The sequence below is a fragment of the Bidens hawaiensis genome, unplaced genomic scaffold, assembly GCF_021521415.1.
Source record: "Bidens hawaiensis isolate Kalapana, Puna unplaced genomic scaffold, B.hawaiensis_p1.1 tig00042396_1, whole genome shotgun sequence".
NCBI classification, from domain to species: Eukaryota; Viridiplantae; Streptophyta; class Magnoliopsida; order Asterales; family Asteraceae; genus Bidens; species Bidens hawaiensis.
Genome location: NW_027505783.1, coordinates 54,180 through 72,449, shown reverse-complemented (window position 1 = coordinate 72,449; position 18,270 = coordinate 54,180). Strand labels below are relative to the sequence as shown.

The 18,270-nt window shown below is 33.0% G+C and overlaps 3 protein-coding genes across 3 annotated transcripts in view; 2 read left to right on the top strand and 1 right to left on the bottom strand.

The window, feature by feature from the left end:
• Window positions 1-3,819: 3,819 nt before the first annotated feature.
• LOC143615297 (nucleobase-ascorbate transporter 2-like) lies at window positions 3,820-7,335 on the top strand. The gene is made up of 13 exons (XM_077088461.1): window positions 3,820-4,271; window positions 4,375-4,472; window positions 4,857-5,033; window positions 5,161-5,261; window positions 5,335-5,410; window positions 5,552-5,611; window positions 5,711-5,895; window positions 5,972-6,068; window positions 6,150-6,295; window positions 6,384-6,475; window positions 6,556-6,633; window positions 6,731-6,891; window positions 6,984-7,335. The coding sequence occupies exons 1-13, from the start codon at window positions 4,178-4,180 to the stop codon at window positions 7,194-7,196; spliced, it is 1,578 nt and encodes a 525-aa protein (XP_076944576.1). The 5' UTR covers window positions 3,820-4,177; the 3' UTR covers window positions 7,197-7,335.
• A 58-nt stretch (window positions 7,336-7,393) lies between these two features.
• LOC143615299 (O-fucosyltransferase 8-like) lies at window positions 7,394-10,634 on the bottom strand. Its single transcript, XM_077088462.1, has 10 exons — window positions 10,229-10,634; window positions 10,034-10,111; window positions 9,609-9,708; window positions 9,361-9,431; window positions 9,202-9,290; window positions 8,998-9,118; window positions 8,763-8,906; window positions 8,353-8,681; window positions 7,766-8,006; window positions 7,394-7,702 (listed from the first exon to the last, which is right to left on the bottom strand). The coding sequence occupies exons 1-10, from the start codon at window positions 10,562-10,564 to the stop codon at window positions 7,394-7,396; spliced, it is 1,818 nt and encodes a 605-aa protein (XP_076944577.1). The 5' UTR covers window positions 10,565-10,634.
• A 2,523-nt stretch (window positions 10,635-13,157) lies between these two features.
• LOC143615295 (F-box/LRR-repeat protein 25-like) overlaps window positions 13,158-18,270 on the top strand; it is a 58,476-nt gene continuing 53,363 nt past the window's right edge. The window contains exon 1 of the mRNA XM_077088459.1: window positions 13,158-14,141. Within this exon, the coding sequence (XP_076944574.1) occupies window positions 13,158-14,141 (984 nt within the window). The remainder of the gene's footprint in view (window positions 14,142-18,270) is intronic.

The following is an 18,270-nucleotide window of genomic DNA, read 5'->3' as shown; positions in this document are numbered from 1 at the left end:
CCAATTTTAAAATTTAAAATTTACAATAACTTAAATATTTTTACAATCTGGTCAAACAATCCATAATTAACCTATTAATGTAATTATGATATTAATTATTCTAATTATTAAAAACATATTAAATCATCTCATTTACATTATATAAATCTTAAGATTGAAAACATTAACAATTATAATCTCTCTCTCTCTCTCTCTCTCTCTCTGTTTCGGATTACTATCTCTATCATCGCCAATTCTGGTAAGGGGGATTAATTATTTTCCGGTAAGGTTTAATTTGATACTCTAATAATCGATTCTCATATTATTCATTATTTCGTTAGCAATTTTTTTTCTTTTCCCTTTTTGTTTATAATGAATTTAATTATTATATAATTTTTTTTATAATCTCTTTAGGTTCCATATTAAAATAAAAAATTCAATGGAGATGTTGAACTATTATGGTTTTTCGGTAAGGTATTATGGAAAATACTATAATACCAGATGGGTTATTAGCATCTTGAGTTTAAGCCATAACAAGTTCAAGTCAATATTAGAGTGTATACAAGTTATGGCTCTATGAATCGTTAAACAAGTCATATAAGCCAATTGATGTTTCCAAATGTTTAGCTATTAGTTGTTAAAAAATCAATCTGTTCCTTTTTATATTAATCATTGACAACAATGAAATGCTACAAATTAAAGTATAAACCTTGTATAAAAGGAAGTATTTAGGGAGTTGTAAATATTAAATTTATGATACTTTTGTTAAATAAATAGTTAGATTGTATAGATTTTTATTCGTGTTTATTTTAAATTATACTTCAATAAGTTCTTCCTATATCTTGTTAAAGTGAAAGGTACTTAAATTATAAAAAAAAAACACGAGGCTCATAGTTGGATGTTAATCCTTACATGTTGAAAAGATAAATAATTTGTGAATTAATTATTGGATATAGGTGAAGGGAATGTTGGGGTGGGGATCCAAATGACGACAAATGAATGTACAAATTCTCGATTATCTTCTAATTAACAATTCATTATATTCATTATATGATTTAATAGACTTTGTGTATCCTTCGATTTTAGACAAGTTCAATGAACTTACTTTCAAGAACGGGCGATATTGTTGGTTAAAATTATTTGTTTTTATAATTAGACGAATAATATAATATTCAAATATATAATCAAATTTCTTTACGTGAAGAATTTCCTATTTTCCACCCGTGTACTACACGGGTTAGTAACCTAGTATTCAAATATGAAAGTGACTTTCGAAATTCATATAACGTCTCTAAGTGTTGAACCCACCAATCGCATTAGTTATAGGATCATTTTTTTCTATAAAATATGATGTAATATCCAAAGTTCCTTCTTGGTGTAATTGAGAGACGTTATTGAATTGAGCCTCTTCTCGTCTGTGTCGTGATAGCCAATAACTAAAAGAAATTTCAAAACAACATGTATGGAGAAGAAACATTAAACATGTCGACAAAGTATCCTTACAAATTCAAAATTTTGCAAGTGCTGGCAGCCATCTTACCATCTCAAATAACCTTATGCCATCGAGCCGCTTTGTAATGCTTGACAACAAAACTTGTTCATTTTTCTTTGCAAGCCGAATATTGAATCGCTAGAGGAAGCTGATCTTAAGTTGGTTCAACACTTGAAGACGTTATAGGAATCTCAAAAGTTACTTTTATATTTGAATATTCTTTACATAAAAATAAATATAAAAATGGTGGGAGATGAAATAGTAATTTTAGAGGGAATTAAAAAAAATTATTTAATAGTTATCAATGAAGGTAAGATTTAAGAGGTGAAAATGTAATGTTAAATATAGTAGTTATTAATGTAAGTAATATAAATATATAGTTTTAAATAGAATATTACCATAATTAATGTTTTTTACAACTAATGAACCGGTGAATACAACTAATGAACCGGTCAATCCTGCATTGTCACCTTATTTTTTTCCCAAAGTATTTACAAACCACAAAATCACTAGCAGCACATGCCCACAAATACTCTAACTTTTTTTTAAAAAAATTTGGTTGTTAGAAGCTAAAAAGAAAATGGTGTGGGTTTATGTGGCAAAGGTTTACCATATGAGTTTGAAGCCATGCATGACGGCGACGATATTATCACATGGGTTCGAAGCTTGCTATGGGGTGACACCTCCCCTTTTATCATTGTGTTTTACGTTTCAGGTTATTGTGTAATATGTATTTATTCATCATTGTGTTTTATGTATTAGATAATTTATTGGTATTTTTCGTTATATTTACATATTATTATTACACAACGGTGTTGTTAGTGTTTGAAAAAAAAACACAATGACGAGTTGAAAGACACAATTACGAAAAAGACACAATGATAAGCAAAAAGATAATGACGTAATTTTGTTTTAATTTTTATATAAAAAAATTATACTTATATCAAAGATAAAAAAACGCTTGTTATTATAGTGATTTTTTTAATATCATATGAAAAAATTATAGAAGTTTTAAGATAATTGCGGAATTAACATGTGACTAGCATCTAGAGAGATAAAATGTGTACTATTATTTTTATACCATTTTTTTGTCCCGATTTAACACATGTCAATTAACTATGGCTTATCACACTTCTTATTTTTTTAGCATGTGTTGAATAACTCAACCCTTATTTTTTATCATTATTTAAATATTTTATTTTGTAAGATTTGTGACCCAAGAATGAATTAGCTAAGTAGTTAATGTGAAAAAATATCGGATATCGGTCAAGGACCGATATCTGAGATACCGGTTATCGCGGTGAGATATCGGTAATTTTAGTACCATGTAAGGTTCATATATATAACAATTTAACACTAATAATTCAGTATACTTTCCTACCAATAACAAATTAATCTTTTGTAACTTGCAAAACAATAACAATCACAAGTAGGAAACGGCTATGACTTAAAATAGTAATATTAAACACTAAAAATTGATAATTAAGACTTAAAACACTGATATCGGAAATATTGGTGATATATAGGTCAAATATCGATGAAATATCGGTCAATATCGCATATATTATTGGTACCGATATTCTGACTGACATTTTACCAAGGGACCGATAGCCGATATATCACACTGATATATCGGTGATATCGATCGCACAGTGAATTAACAACCAATTTAAAATTTAAAAGTGGATTGATTTCATAATTCAATTTTGTTATTTTTTCCAAATTTAAATTAGTGATGAAAACGTGCATGCACTGTTTACAGACCAAATTCTTAAAATTTTTAATTCACAAGGTATATATATTATTTTCTTATAAATATAGCTATATTTTTAATACATATTATTGCATTTTTTTATAACTAGAATTATGTTGTTTACGATTCAAACTTGAGTCAAGCCAACTCAACTCAGGTTCAAGCTCAAGACCATACGGGCTTTAACTTTAACCGGTATTGGTCCGCTACCGCTCCACTTGACTAAAATAAACTAAATACAAGTTAAAAAAGAATCCAGTTTTGCAAATCTAGAACAACTGTGGAGAAACACCATATTTAAGTGTCATTCTACTCAAATTTAGAAAAAAATAGATGATAAACGAGATCATTTAAGTCGGTATAAAAATAATAGAGCAAAGCACTTAATCTGAACGAGTCGTTAAAAGAATAATACCAAAGAACTCGAAAGAAAGCTAGCTGAATCGGTTAAAAAAATTCGTGATTGATTTGTTTGATATTAATGTTACAATCATTACATTAAACCACTAAATAGAAGAAAAATTAATTAATTAACAACATAAAAAGTAAACTAAATTAAAAACTTAAGGATTAATTAAAAAAAGTAAACAAAAAGTGAAAATAGTTAATGGTGTGAAGATGGGTATCTCAATATTAAATGCACGTTGAAGGGACCAACGGTAACAAAGTTTGGAAGTATTTTATAGGGGCATTTCTGTCATATTTTAACGGATCACTACATATTATAAAGATTCAAGTCTCCCTCTGCAACTCCACTCCACTCCACTCCACTCCCCAATCAACTTTTGCTTTTCACTTCACCCTTTTTCTTTCTATCTCATTGGTCCTCCCAAGATTCTTCAAATACTTGTGTTCTTGCAAATTCATTCAAAACCCATTTCAATCAAGCCATAATCTCATCTGGGTTGCTTTCAGAATCTTCATTTCACCATCAAAATCACATTTTTTGAGCTATGGCTGAAGCACCAAAAACAGAGGATATTACTCATCTTCCAACAGACCAGCTTCAGGGTTTAGAGTACTGTATTGACTCAAATCCATCATGGGGTATGTAAAGTTGTTAACTTTATCTTCAAATCTATAATAAATTTTAACTTTTAAACACTTGATTATATTAATTTGAGCTTAATTTGATGATTCTTGGAAACAGGGGAGGCAATAGCATTAGGGTTTCAACATTACATTTTGTCTTTAGGGACTGCTGTTATGATCCCTTCATTTCTTGTTCCTTTGATGGGTGGTACACCTGTGAGTCTTTTTAATCCAAATCATGCATTAATTACTTGTACTCAGGGGAGGGTGTGCGAACCGCACCATCGGCCGTGGCATATAAATTTCGGGGGCACAAACTTTTTTATACATGTTACATATATATGTTTTTTGTTGTTAAAAATAAGGTTATTTGCAATGATTTATGTGATAATTACATGCTCAGAATGGTTTCTGCTTATAATAAATTTTATCCATGTACATTAGCGAATAAAATTTTTCGTTAAGGTCTACGGGCGGTTTTATTTTGGCTCAGCCGAGGTATTTAAATTCTCGGAGACGGCCCTGCTTGTACATTTGTACTATGTTTATGACTGTGAATAGAATATAGATTTAGAACAATATGTGAATGAAAATTTGCAGGGTGATAAGGTGAGAGTGGTGCAAACATTGTTATTTGTTCAAGGGATTAATACTATTTTGCAAACATTATTCGGAACCCGATTGCCGGCTGTCATTGGGGGTTCATGGGCTTTCATGGTTCCTATAGTCTCAATCATCCAGGATCCTTCTCTCGCCACCATTGGAGACGATCATATGGTAATTTAAACTTATAAAGTTTGAATTTTTTTAGTAATTGAAGTGAAAAAGATTATCTTTTTATTATTATAAGAGGTAAAACTGTAAAAAGCATAATCTTTGATGATGGGTTTGTTTGCATTTGCAGAGATTTCTTGCTACGATGCGAGCGATACAAGGCGCGCTTATTGTGGCGTCGAGTGTGCAGATCATTTTAGGGTATAGTCAGTTGTGGGCTATATGTTCAAGGTGAGTAGTTTAATTTCATTAATCAATAGTGTTTCAGTAGTCAAATTCTTATTAATGTTTTTGATGATTTCAGATTCTTTAGTCCTGTTGCCATGGTTCCGGTGATTTCATTGGTCGGTTTTGGACTCTTTGACGGAGGGTTTCCTGTGGTATGAATGATATACTTCCCTGATTTTAGTTTGACTTTTTTAGGTCAAACTGATAAGCTTTTAAGGCACATTTGACTTCAAAAGTCTGTATTGTTCTTTGACACAACAGCTTAATAATTGTTATTCAATTTTTTTTCATAGGTTGGAAGGTGCGTCGAATTTGGCATACCGATGCTAATTCTTTTCATCGCATTCTCTCAGGTAGTTTCCAACTTACCACTGTTCGTTAATTTAAATACATTACATTTCATTTAATAGAATTTTAAATTTTTAATCTTAGGTTCTTGATTTTCCAAACAGTACCTGAAACAGTTTCAGGCGAAACACCTGCCAATATTGGAGCGATTTGCACTACTCTTGACCATAGCACTAATCTGGGCCTATGCACACTTATTAACCGCTAGTGGCGCATATAAACATCATCCAGAACAAACACAACTGCACTGCAGAACCGATAAAGCCGATCTCATATCCGCTGCACCATGGTTAGTTAGTTATTTTAGTCATAAATCTTATCTAATAAATCATGAACCATAAGTAAAATTTCTTTTAATAATGCAGGATAAAGATCCCCTACCCGCTTCAATGGGGCGCACCGACGTTTCAAGCAGGGCATGCTTTTGGAATGATGTCTGCGGTTTTAGTCTCCCTTGTTGAGGTGAGAATCTTGTGATTTGTTGTGGGTCCCATTTGGTCAACTAATAAAATGTAACATAAAGATTTATGTTTGCTAATGTAGTCAACAGGTTCATACATGGCGTCGGCCCGCCTAGCGAGTGCTACACCGCCTCCTGCTCATATTCTTAGTCGAGGCATCGGATGGCAGGGAATCGGGATTCTGTTGAGTGGTCTCTTTGGAACAGCAACCGGATCAACGGTTTTGGTGTAAGTGTTTAATGTTTATGATACCATTAACTTTGTTTGAAACAAAAACATATGACACATGTTAAACATGTCTTTATCTGTAAAACAGAGAAAATGTTGGTCTTATGGGAAGCACTCGTGTAGGTAGTCGAAGAGTCATTCAAATCTCAGCCGGTTTCATGATCTTCTTCTCGATACTAGGTAAAGTTAACGCATTATGCATCAAAATTTGCTTTTTAACCGAATCACGTCTTCTTAATTTTTGTTTTAATAACGCGTAGGGAAATTTGGAGCTTTATTTGCATCGATACCGTTCCCTATCTTTGCTGCGGTGTATTGCTTGCTGTTCGGTTTTGTTGGTAAGCATCCCCCCGTCTTTAGTTAATAAAGAAAACACAGTTAAAAAAATGCAAAATGTAAGTTAATATCCTTTTTGTATCTGTTTTGTTTTGGCAGCTTCTGTCGGGTTGTCGTTCTTGCAATTCACAAACATGAACTCAATGAGAAACTTGTTCATTGTTGGCGTGTCATTGTTTCTCGGTTTGTCTATCCCCGAGTACTTTAGGGAGTACATGGCCCGTGCTCAACATGGTCCTTCGCATACAAAAGCTGAATGGGTAAGTCGGTCTTTTCACATCTAGTTTCATAGTGTTTTCACATGCGAAAGCCGGAAGGGTAAATTGGTCTTTTCACATGTGTTTTGATGCAGTTCAATGATTTCCTCAACACTGTCTTCTTCTCCTCCCCGACGGTGGCATTGATGGTGTCGGTGTTTCTTGACAACACACTCGAGTTGAAAGGCAGTGCTAGAGACAGGGGGATGCCATGGTGGGCCCGGTTTAGAGCGTTCAAAGACGATAGTCGAAATGAGGAATTTTACACCCTTCCGTTCAATCTTAACCGATTCTTTCCGCCATCATAAGATTCTTTTTTAGTTTAGCAGTTAAGGGTAGTGTTGTCATTTTGCAAGATCAAGATTGTGCTGATCACAATCCCTTTTAGTGTTCTGAAAAATTCATTAATTTGATTAATTTTATTTTCGTGTAAATGAATGTTCTTTATCTGCTTTTCTATATGCAACAAATTAATAACAAATGATCATCTAAAAGAATCAAAAAATTACTGGAACATGCACATACACTCGGGGCATCTCGGTTGTCTATAAATGCTTCGGCCCCAACTCCTCAACCGAACACTTTGTGCTCCGGTTATCATCTTTCTCACTTTCTTTTCAAAATCATTCCAAGTTATTGTATTATTCTTTGACAAGATTTCTGCAAGTCTCTTTTTGCTCGGTCTTAATGTCGGGGCGTGCCCCCCTCCATAATATGTTCTGAAACCCGACACTAATGAAGATAGTTGACTACCTGAATCTGTTATAGCAAATACATCTGCAGTTGCACATGCAATGAAATCCAGTGCTGCAAGCTATAACCCAAAGTGGTTATTATTAGAGATGACAATAAGTTAAAACAGATTATTATTATTTACCTGAGAAGAGAAGTTTTTGAATGGTGCGAGTTCGGTAGGCGAGAGGAGATCCTCTTTGGTGATAACATGAGGATATAAATTAGTCAACGGTTGCATCCTTGACTTTCCGCCATATATTTGGGATCCAGCAAGATAAATATATGTTTCACTTGTGAAACCGAGACTAGCAAGAACGAGTGCAGCTTCTTCTGGTGTTAATGGACATCTTCCTGACCTCCTTAGTTCTTCTGCAGAAATTGGCCTACATAGATAAAATTACAAAAATGCCCTCAATCGTTGTTCTGAATTAGGCATGTAAACGAAGTTTGTATATGTCCGTTCAAAAAAAATATTTAATATTGTGAACCGTTCATTTATACTGTTAATGAACAAACACGAACAAGAAACCACGTTCGCTAGTCGTTCGTGCTCGATCGTTTGTTTGGTTAAAGTTAAACGAATGAACATGAATACGCTTCGTTCGTGTTTGTTCGGTTCGGTTACAGGGCTACTCATAACAAAATTTAAAAAAAATTGGGCCAAAAGTGTTTTGGTTCAGGCTGGCCAGGCCCAAAAACCATTCAGTTGACCCTTTACCCATTACTCACTTTGACTCTTTTAACCGTTGCATTAGCAACGGAAAGTGGATTTCTCGGTACGTTTGGAGTTCGGTTTTCTCATCTTGTCCACCACCAAATTCACATAGAGAATACGCAACCATGTCGATTTCAAATCTCATAAAAGCAATATACTTAAGTGGTTCTCTATCCATAGTGGGCCCGTTTGACGGGCCAATGATGAAGTTTCCTAGTAGTTCTTTATCTAATTTGTTCCTTGGGCCATCATATTTTCTTATCCTTCTTATCAACAACGAACCGGTTTCTTGAATTTTGGGCACAAACTTTAAAGCATGATAGTTACATTTGCATCTTAACCTCTGCAACAATAATCATAAGATTATAATGTGTTTGAAATAATCCATATAAAAAAGATAAGTGATAGTTAGTTAGTTACTAACTTGAAGTTCAGAAGGTAACGGGTCAAATCCAAGCCGATTTCCATATCCAAGAAAATGAACAACTCCATTTTTTAATAAAATAGGAAGTATCTTGTTTATATATTCAGCTGGTAATGCCTCCTTGCTGATGTCTGCATCAGTTATCTGAAAAAAATAGTGGAAACATTATATGCAACATGCCATAGTTTAAACAAAAGTTTTTTGATAAACAAAATTAAGTTAAAAAAACGAATACCAGACTACCGATTTCTTTGAAATCTAGTGACTTCAAATGAGGCGGAAGATCCTTCACAATATTAACATCATTCTTTAATGTTTTCATGAAATACTCTTCTTGATAAATATCACCAAACTGGCTGAATCACACGCAGGCGTCGAAACTTACAATTTTAGTTATTTTTTTAATTAAATGTTTAAGCAGATAATGAAGTCCACATACCTGGGGTCCTTCCATACATTGCTGAAAAGAAACCTTGGAATAACTAATGTTGCATTTAATAATGATGCTACCGCGACAGCATTACATACCTGCATCCATATGTAAGTTTTAAGTTCATATGGCTGCTAAAAAATAAACAACAGAATGACTTTTACTTACAGCAACCCGTTGTTGATTTAAGCCTCCATTTGCACTAACCAATATGTAACCATTGTTGCTTTGAAGTTTTCCTGTCCTAACAACATTGACAAATAATGAAACAGATCATGCAAAACATATATATATATATATGCATAACAGATCAAACATATCAAGTTTGACTTTCAAGGTCAACGGGACCACTTTTCAAATCTCATATAGATATGGGAATATACAAATTAACAAAGAATTGTAAAATAAGACTTTACCGGCACTTATTGATTCTTCTCCATCTGCACAATAACTCCATGTGGATGCTTTACGATAAGATTCCTTCCAAAATTTTGACTCGTCTTGTTTAAGCTCTCTCTGCGTTAGGAATTATCCATGAACAACAAAACATATCATCTGACCTAGATTAACTAGATTTGGATTTATGATCTCAGACGAGTCAAATACATTTTTTACCTAAGAAGGAAACGAGTCAAACAGGTAGAAATTTACCCGAAGTGTGTTTTTAATGCATACAACTTCCTAATGGTTTAATCTAAAGGTTTGGATTCATATGGTAATTATATTGTTTTTGCTAATAATATCCAATGCATTAATTATAGACCTCTAAGTCTGATGTAACAAACCAGAAACCAAAAACTGATGATTAAACAGTATGCAGAGTTGAAACAATAAATCAAACCTCTACAAGAGCACTTGAAGCCATGCTTGTAAGGCGATCATACATTTGCACCACATTTTTACCACCGTTATCTCCAAACTACAAAAGAACACAGTCAGTTTATGAAAATCATCATGCCACATATTAAAAACATTTGGTTTTTAAATAGAAAGCTTGTAGACCTCTAAGAACATAAAAGAACACATGAATACATACCGAGTCATTAGAAACAATATTCAACGTAGAATGACTTAGAATAACCGAGGGTTCAAACATGGAGCTAATGACAGAATCCAAAAGAAAAAGAAAAGCCATCAACGCAACGGTGAAAACAATCGATGACAAATGTTTACGTATCCACGTATGCCTTTTACCAACATAACCACCCTTAAAAGAACCTGATTTCATAGAATTACTCCTTAACCCATGAAACAACTCAAACTTATCTCCTGACACCCTCCTCACTTTCGCAGGATCACTTCCCACCGTTGTTTTCTGATACCGAAACTGGTAACTAAATGCATCCCCTTGTTTAAACTCTAGCTTCCCCATTGTTATGAAACAACTTTCCTAGTTTTGAATGTTTGAATGTTTAAATGTTTAATATACAGTATTGGAAAACTAAAAAATAATAAAAAAATATGAAAGCATGCATCAAATTATGAAAATGAAAGGTAAACAATGGGATATAATAAAGAATAAGGTGACCTGTTCATGGAGATTGTTTGCAAATTAAACATAAAATGCAGCAGAGATATCACATCTTTAAAACATTAACTTGTCACCAAACAGCAGACTGAAAGTTGAAAAGTGAATATTACATGTGGAAGCTTCAGTTTTAAATTAAACACTAGAAATCGTTATCAAATGTAGGTGGTTGTTATGGGACACACAAACCGTTTTGGAGTTTGGTGAGTTTAGACTTTAGAACTCCAGCAATACTTTAAAGGTTGTTTTTTATTTATTTATTTATTTATTTTTATGTTGAATTGTTACATAAGTTAATTAATTTAATTGTGTTATATGACTTATAACAAAAGATTTATTATATAGTGTCAACAATGTTTATAATAACAAATATTATGTGGGGTGACTTTGAAAATTTTCTTATTCAATTTTCTTAAGGTACGCTCATTTTCACGACATTATTTGACGTTTTTTCTTTATCTACGTTTTAGTAATTCTGTGTGTTTCTAACAATTTTAGTCAGCTATAAACGTCATCTGTGTTATAAAACCCAAGTACCATCAGTAAGACTATGTGTTATGAACAGAATGGGCATCATTTTTGAGAGCCAAAACGCCGTTACACATAAAAAAAATGGGGACGCCAAAGTAGAAGATGCACCTCAAGTGTCAGCTAAGTAACAAGATGAAGGCCTTAAATGGTGGGATTACGTACAAATCCGATCAATCAACATACCCCACTCACATTTTTATTATTATTATTTTTTATAAATAGCTGTTTTTTGGTTGAAATATCTCATCCATTTGATAGCTTACTTAGTCAATTCTTCATCGCAAACGTGATCATGACGTGACGTCACTTTTCGTCAACTAATTCCGTTCCATAACACTCTGTATAATCATCCTCAAATTTGGTAGTTCCACAAACTTTAAAAGCCAAGTTAGGGCTGAGCACAGTTCAGTTATTAGGCAAAACTGAAACCGAAAACGAAACTGAAGTCATCGGTTTTTTGAATATACAAACCGTTTGGTTTTCGATTTGGTTAGGTTATAGTTGTTTTTTTTTCAAATACGTGTAGACATTGCAAAAAAAAATAAAAAATGAAGATGATGATTTTAGGCTTGTAAGAGCATATTAGAGTATCACATTTATAATGAAGACAACAAAAAAAACAACAAACAAAAGGAAAAATAGACGCGTGTTACGTGGAACCATACGAATACAAAAGAGCTAGAGTAGCAGAGTTTAATATTCAACAAAGTTTTTAATAAAAATAAAAAAGATACTAAAAATTTAGTCTCAACCTTCATTCATCATCTTGTTCATTTACAGAATCTTGTTCATTTACAGAGTTTAGTCTCAGTCTTTATCATTTTTATAATCTTCATCATCATCAATCTGTTTTTTAAAAATTAAAAACCAAATTGTAACCGAAACCGAAAATTCAGTCTCAAAAAAATACAAAAATTAACCATCAGTTAGGGGGTGTTTGGGTTTCCTTATTTTTACCTCCTTATAACTTATTCATTTTTATAGATTAAACTTAGGGGTGTGCATGGGTCGGTTTGGGGCGGTTTATTTCCAAACCCATAACCGTAACCGATATAGCGGTTAATAGATAACCATAACCATAACCGATCCGTTATGGCGGTTGCGGTTAATCAGTTTTAACGGTTATAGCGAGTCGGTTATAGGTCGATTAACCGTGACCAAAATAAACAATCCTTCTATTTGATTGCGAACACTTAAAGTCGCTAACTATATTGTGGAATTCAAATAAATGTTCTTTTTTTACTGCAATTTATGGAATATACATATTTAATTGACATATTAAATATTTGAAATGACAATTTATATGGAAATCCAGAACGACAATAATGAAATATTGGAATGAATATGGTAGCCATTATCACCAATATTATTGGCCTAAATCCTAGTTGGTGTGGAGATTTTTTAATATGTAACGGCAATAACTATAAAAATATCTTATTCATGAACTAATTCTAATTTCCAAACCTTATTTCTTGATTACTAGTTACATAAATGGGGCGATTCGGTTATGGCGGGTTTGGAACTAATATTAACCAAAACCGACCCATGTATGACGGTTTTCAAAAATTCATTAAACCAACCCACTGGTTATATCGGTTAAAATCGGTTCGGTTATGTCGGTTATAGTTCGGTTTGCGGTTATGACGGTTAATTTGCTCATCCCTGATAACAATAGTGTTTGGGTAATTTAACTTATTAAACATTTTAAAGAAGGAAAAAGAGTTTTCATAAGTTACGAATTTGTAACTTAACTCCTTATATAAGGTATAAAGAGGTGTAAATAAGGAATCCCAAACATGACTTTAATACTTCGATTCGAATTTTTTGATTAATTCAGTTTCGGTTCGGTTTATTCTATTTTCTTACCCTAAAGACCAAGAAAAACTTAATTTCCCCATTTCCAGCAATGGCGGACGCAGAAGAACCCCAAAATCAACCCGAAACAACCCTCAAACGGACCCGATTCCAACAAATCACGGACCATGACGAACACGATCAAGACATAATTAGCACCTTACCAGACTGCTTACTCGTTGAAATCCTCTCTCGTTTACCCGACACAAAACACGCCATTACAACAACTACACTCTCTAAACGTTGGAAACATATTTGGCATTCGCTTCATACTCTTATATTCCAACATCACTGTGAGAATTCAAACCACCCGCGTACCGATTTCTATTCATACGTTGACAAAACCTTAAGTCAACGACCCCGATTAAAGCTTAACAAATTGATAGTCTCTACCAGCTACGATTACCGGTTTGAATCCCATGTCAACAATTGGATTCATTACGCTATCGATTGCAATGTCGAGGAACTTAATTTGATGTTATGGAATGTCGAATGTGAAGCTGAGTTTTTACTAGATGATGTTTTTATCACGTGTTCTTGTTTTACGGATCTGACGTTGTCGGGATGCGTGTTCAATCCCACCGGGGCGGTTAGTTGGAAAAATGTTAAGAGTTTACGTATTTCGTATGGGAATTTGGATGAGGGTTTGATAGAAAACATTTTCTCGGGGAGTCCGGCTTTGGAAACTCTGGTGTTGGATAATTGTTATGGTTTTAAGAGGCTTGATGTTACGTCGAAGAGTGTTAAGAGGTTGGTGTTTTCGGGGTACGTGAACCCTGATGACGTGTCGAATGATCTTGCGGATGTTGTTGAGATTAATGCTCCGTATATTTTGTCGTTGGCGATACAAGATGATTTGTTGCTGTGGAAGCTTGTGTTGGTGGATGTGTCTTCTTTAGTTGAAGCGGATTTGGATTATACGAAGGAGGGGTATTATGATACGACCGCTAAAGAAGCGGAAGAAGAGATGCTTAAAGGGTTTATACTCGATCTTCGCCATGTCAAGGAGCTCAAAATTGGGATTTTTTGTTATAAGGTTATAATTTCGGTTTGTTTATATCAAATCTCGTGAAAAATATGTTGGATGATGAATGTGGTTTTTGTTGGCAGGTTTTTGTGTCGTTTGGAAGCTAAAGGTTTCGTTTTTCCATCAAACGTGAAGGTGCTTGATGTTACGTCTTCACCTTTATGCACTGATAACGATTCGGTGGAGCTTAGTGATAATTGGTCCAATAGCGATTCGACTGAAAGCAGAGTTTGGAGGTGTTATTGCTTGAAGATGGTTCTACCGGGTGATGAGGTTAGTTGATTAATATTTTGTTACACTTTGTTGGTGTATTCCAAATACATATGAGTTTGTTGCCCGAAGTGATTATGATTTAGCGGATTCTGCAGGGCTATTGATGTCAGATTGTAAAAAACCTTCTTGGCTTATAAGTTTATTGATTATTGATGCTAAGATTTGTAGTCTGTGGTTCTCTTATTCTGCTATAAAGTTGTATACTAAGATTTTTAGCTTTTAACAAGTTAACAACCATAGATTCATCATTGCTAGAAACATATCATTGCAGAAGTTTGACCCGTTTAAGGTTTCTCTTCGAGGATTATGTGGTTTTCTTGTTTAGAAAAAGACACATTTTGGTATGCAAAGAACAAATTACAGAACATAAAAGGTGATAAATTTACCAGTTTACTAACAAATGGGCCAATTCAAGTTATATATTATACGCGTGACTTGAACTGTAACTCTTTGATGTTGCTTGCCCTTGAACACGTACTGTACTTTAAAAAAAAAATTAGTTGAACTTGAATCTCTTGATGTTGCTTGCTCTTAACATGAGGCTGTTGAACACTTAGCTTGATTATATCAATGTTGGCTGTTGCTTGCTCTTGAATATGAAAATCTAAGGATGGACCTAATTTTTAGATTGATTGTTATATCGGAGACAAGTTACATGTTTAGTGGAGGGGCTACATTGGGGGTCGATTTTTGACACGTGCGCCATGTTAGCGTTGGGGGGGGGGGGTGTATTTTCATTTTTAGGGTGTAGTGGTTTGTAGCCCAAAATCGCCCCAATAATATACAATAATATAATAATATTAAATTTCCAAGTTGAAGGGCGACATGTATTTGATTCTTCCCAAGAGATCACCATTCAAAATTTTCTCCTAAACAAGCGTGTTAAACTATTAGATTCTCCTTTCATCAGAAACAAACGTGTCGATATGGTGTTTATAGAACTTGACGCATTATGTCCATATGACAAAACTCTTTTGTTCACGGTTGATGTGTGATTTCTCAAAGATTTCACAAGCACACAAAAGGTTAAAACTGTCATACATTAACACAAATAAAATTAAAAAAAATTACCTTGCTCAGAGCTTTTCCCCCTCACCAAGAACTTGTCATTCGTTCTTCAAAGTCCTTGCCTTTGTCGGTCAGAGTCAAACTGGACAGAATGCCTAATTGCATACTATTAGGATGGAAATTGCCAGTTGTACCCGAAGAAAAGAAAGTCAAAATATATCACTTTCTAGTTTCTACTAGAAGTGAACAAATCGGGTTTTTCATATATACGGTTCCGGGTATAGAACCATGTTTATGTATAATCAGGTATTTTAAAAATCGGGTATTAAGAGAAATCGGGTAGGGTGATCGGTAGGGTATTGAGGAGAAAAACTCAACCCGGCCTATGTACCCGCGTAGGGTATGATCTGGTTTGAGTATAACCGGGTATTGGAATCGGGTATGTGTCCGGGTATGACATGGTATTATTACCCGGTTTTTAATTTGTAATTTTTTTTATATATTTAAATTCATTTAAAAATTAAATTTGTTTTGTAATTTATAAAAATAGTTAAAGTATATTACAAAAACCATAAATTCACTCAAGTACAAATTATTTGCTTTATAATATATATTTTAAAAAAAACTTAAATATAAATGTTGTGAAGTAAACATAAAAATATATTATAAAAACATGTATTATTTTGGGTATTAAAAATATTGGTATCGGGTATAGCGTAACCGGGTATGGGTATAGGGTATGACCGGCTCCAGTATATATGTATGTTTCTGGGTACAAGTATTGAGCTCAAAATGCATACCCTAACCATACCCTACGGGTAGGGTCATTAACTTTTTCGGGTATAGAATACCCAGGTGTAAAAAATAAAAACTGAGTCAGGTTCTAGATACGGGTTTTTTGTGCACCTCTACTTTCTACACCATCTATATCTATAATATATATAAACGAAGACATACAAATCCTACGTGTTGCGATGTTGTTGCTCCCCCATTTTTTGGAGTCACCAGATTTGCTTGATTTTTAAATGGAGGCTTCTCATGCATTTGACCCGAATTCATGGGTATGGTTCTTACCAAACCCAGATATTCCTTAAACGGGTTATAATATCTCTTTAAATTAAAAATTATTCTCACCAAATTATTGATGTAAAAATCCTATAAAATAGGATATAATAAAAATTAATATCTTATTTATTTTAAAAAAGATATATATATTATTTAAATTAAAAAACCAATTTGATAGTAAAAAAAATAAACGGGTCTTGGGTCTCATCAAACCATAAGTATATTATTAACTTTCATAAATATTATTTATAATTAAAAAACCAATTTTATAGTAAAAAAAATAAACGGGTATTGGGTCTCATCAAAACCATATAGCTTAAAAAGATATATATATTATTTAAATTAAAAAACCAATTTGATAGTAAAAAAAATAAACGGGTTTTGGGTCTCATCATACCATAAGTATATTATTAACTTTCATAAATATTATTTATAATTAAAAAATCAATTTTATAGTAAAAATAATAAACGGGTCTTGGGTCTCATCAAAACTATATAGCTTTTAAACCGGGTTATAACATCTCATTTATTTGTGAAACAATTTATCATCAAACCATAAGTATATTATTAATTTTCATACAATAAAAAATATATAAATTCAAAAAATAAATAAACATTAGAACAAACAATATAAAACAACCCCCGTAATACGGAGGATAAAAACTAGTTATTTGTATGAAAATGTTGAAAATTTTGTTTGTGAAAAAATTAAGCACATGAGATGAGTTCCAATATTAACATGATGGTTGACAAGGTACATGCTATGGGATGGGAAGTATATATAAAGCGAACCCAAAACAAGCATCCCCATCGGATATAATATCCAGCTACAAAAATTAATAATAAAGATTTCAGAATATATTCTAAAAATATGGCAATAAAATACATACACTCGCACCTCGATCACGCACAATATCCATTGTGTTTCAATACCCGACTTCCCACCAAAAGAATTTTATAATATAAACCAGCATCTAACACATTATAATTCACCTTGTGATTATAGTTAACTGATTAGTAATTACCGATAAAGTGATTTAGTGAGCCTTAGTTACCATTAGTTAACTAGATAGGTCGAGCCGATTCATCTTAGCACTTTACCATTTGTCCCAATTCGAGTTTAGTTTATCATATTCATTCTTAGTTGGAAGTTTACTGGGTTAGAGCCGGGTCTTCAATCAATAATCAGAATTAGGATTTCATAACTTGTGTCTAGGGATTCATACATAGGTAGCTCGTCTTTGTTATATTTGAAGTAAGAAAACCGATTTTCCCATTCTCCTTTTTTTCGTGTCAATTCAAGTCTTATATAAAGTTTTTATTTTTAATTTTTATTAATATTCAAAACCTTTTCAAAACCAAAAATCACTCATGTTAGTAATCGGTTAGGTTTATTGTTAGAAGTTTCTCATAGTGTCATAGATTCGATATTTGGACTTGCTTGCTTGCTACAATACGAATGGTATACTTGTCGATTGTGTGTAGGTAATTAGGCAATTCTATTTTTAAAAATTATTTAATTTTTAAATAAACAAATTTTCACACATTAGCGACCGGTACACTCGCTAATGTTGTGTAAAATGTAGTTTAGTGAATCCACTTTTAAAGCTTAGCTTGTGATGACGTGCCACGATCAACAAGTTACTTACCATGCATTAATCAACGAGTATATCTAGGCTTAAAATCACGCGTTATCAAATGTTACTCTATTTTCTTCTATATTATCATATATTTTGTTGTTTTCACAACTCCTACAAGGACACCAAATCATTTTATTTCCAACCTTCACTTG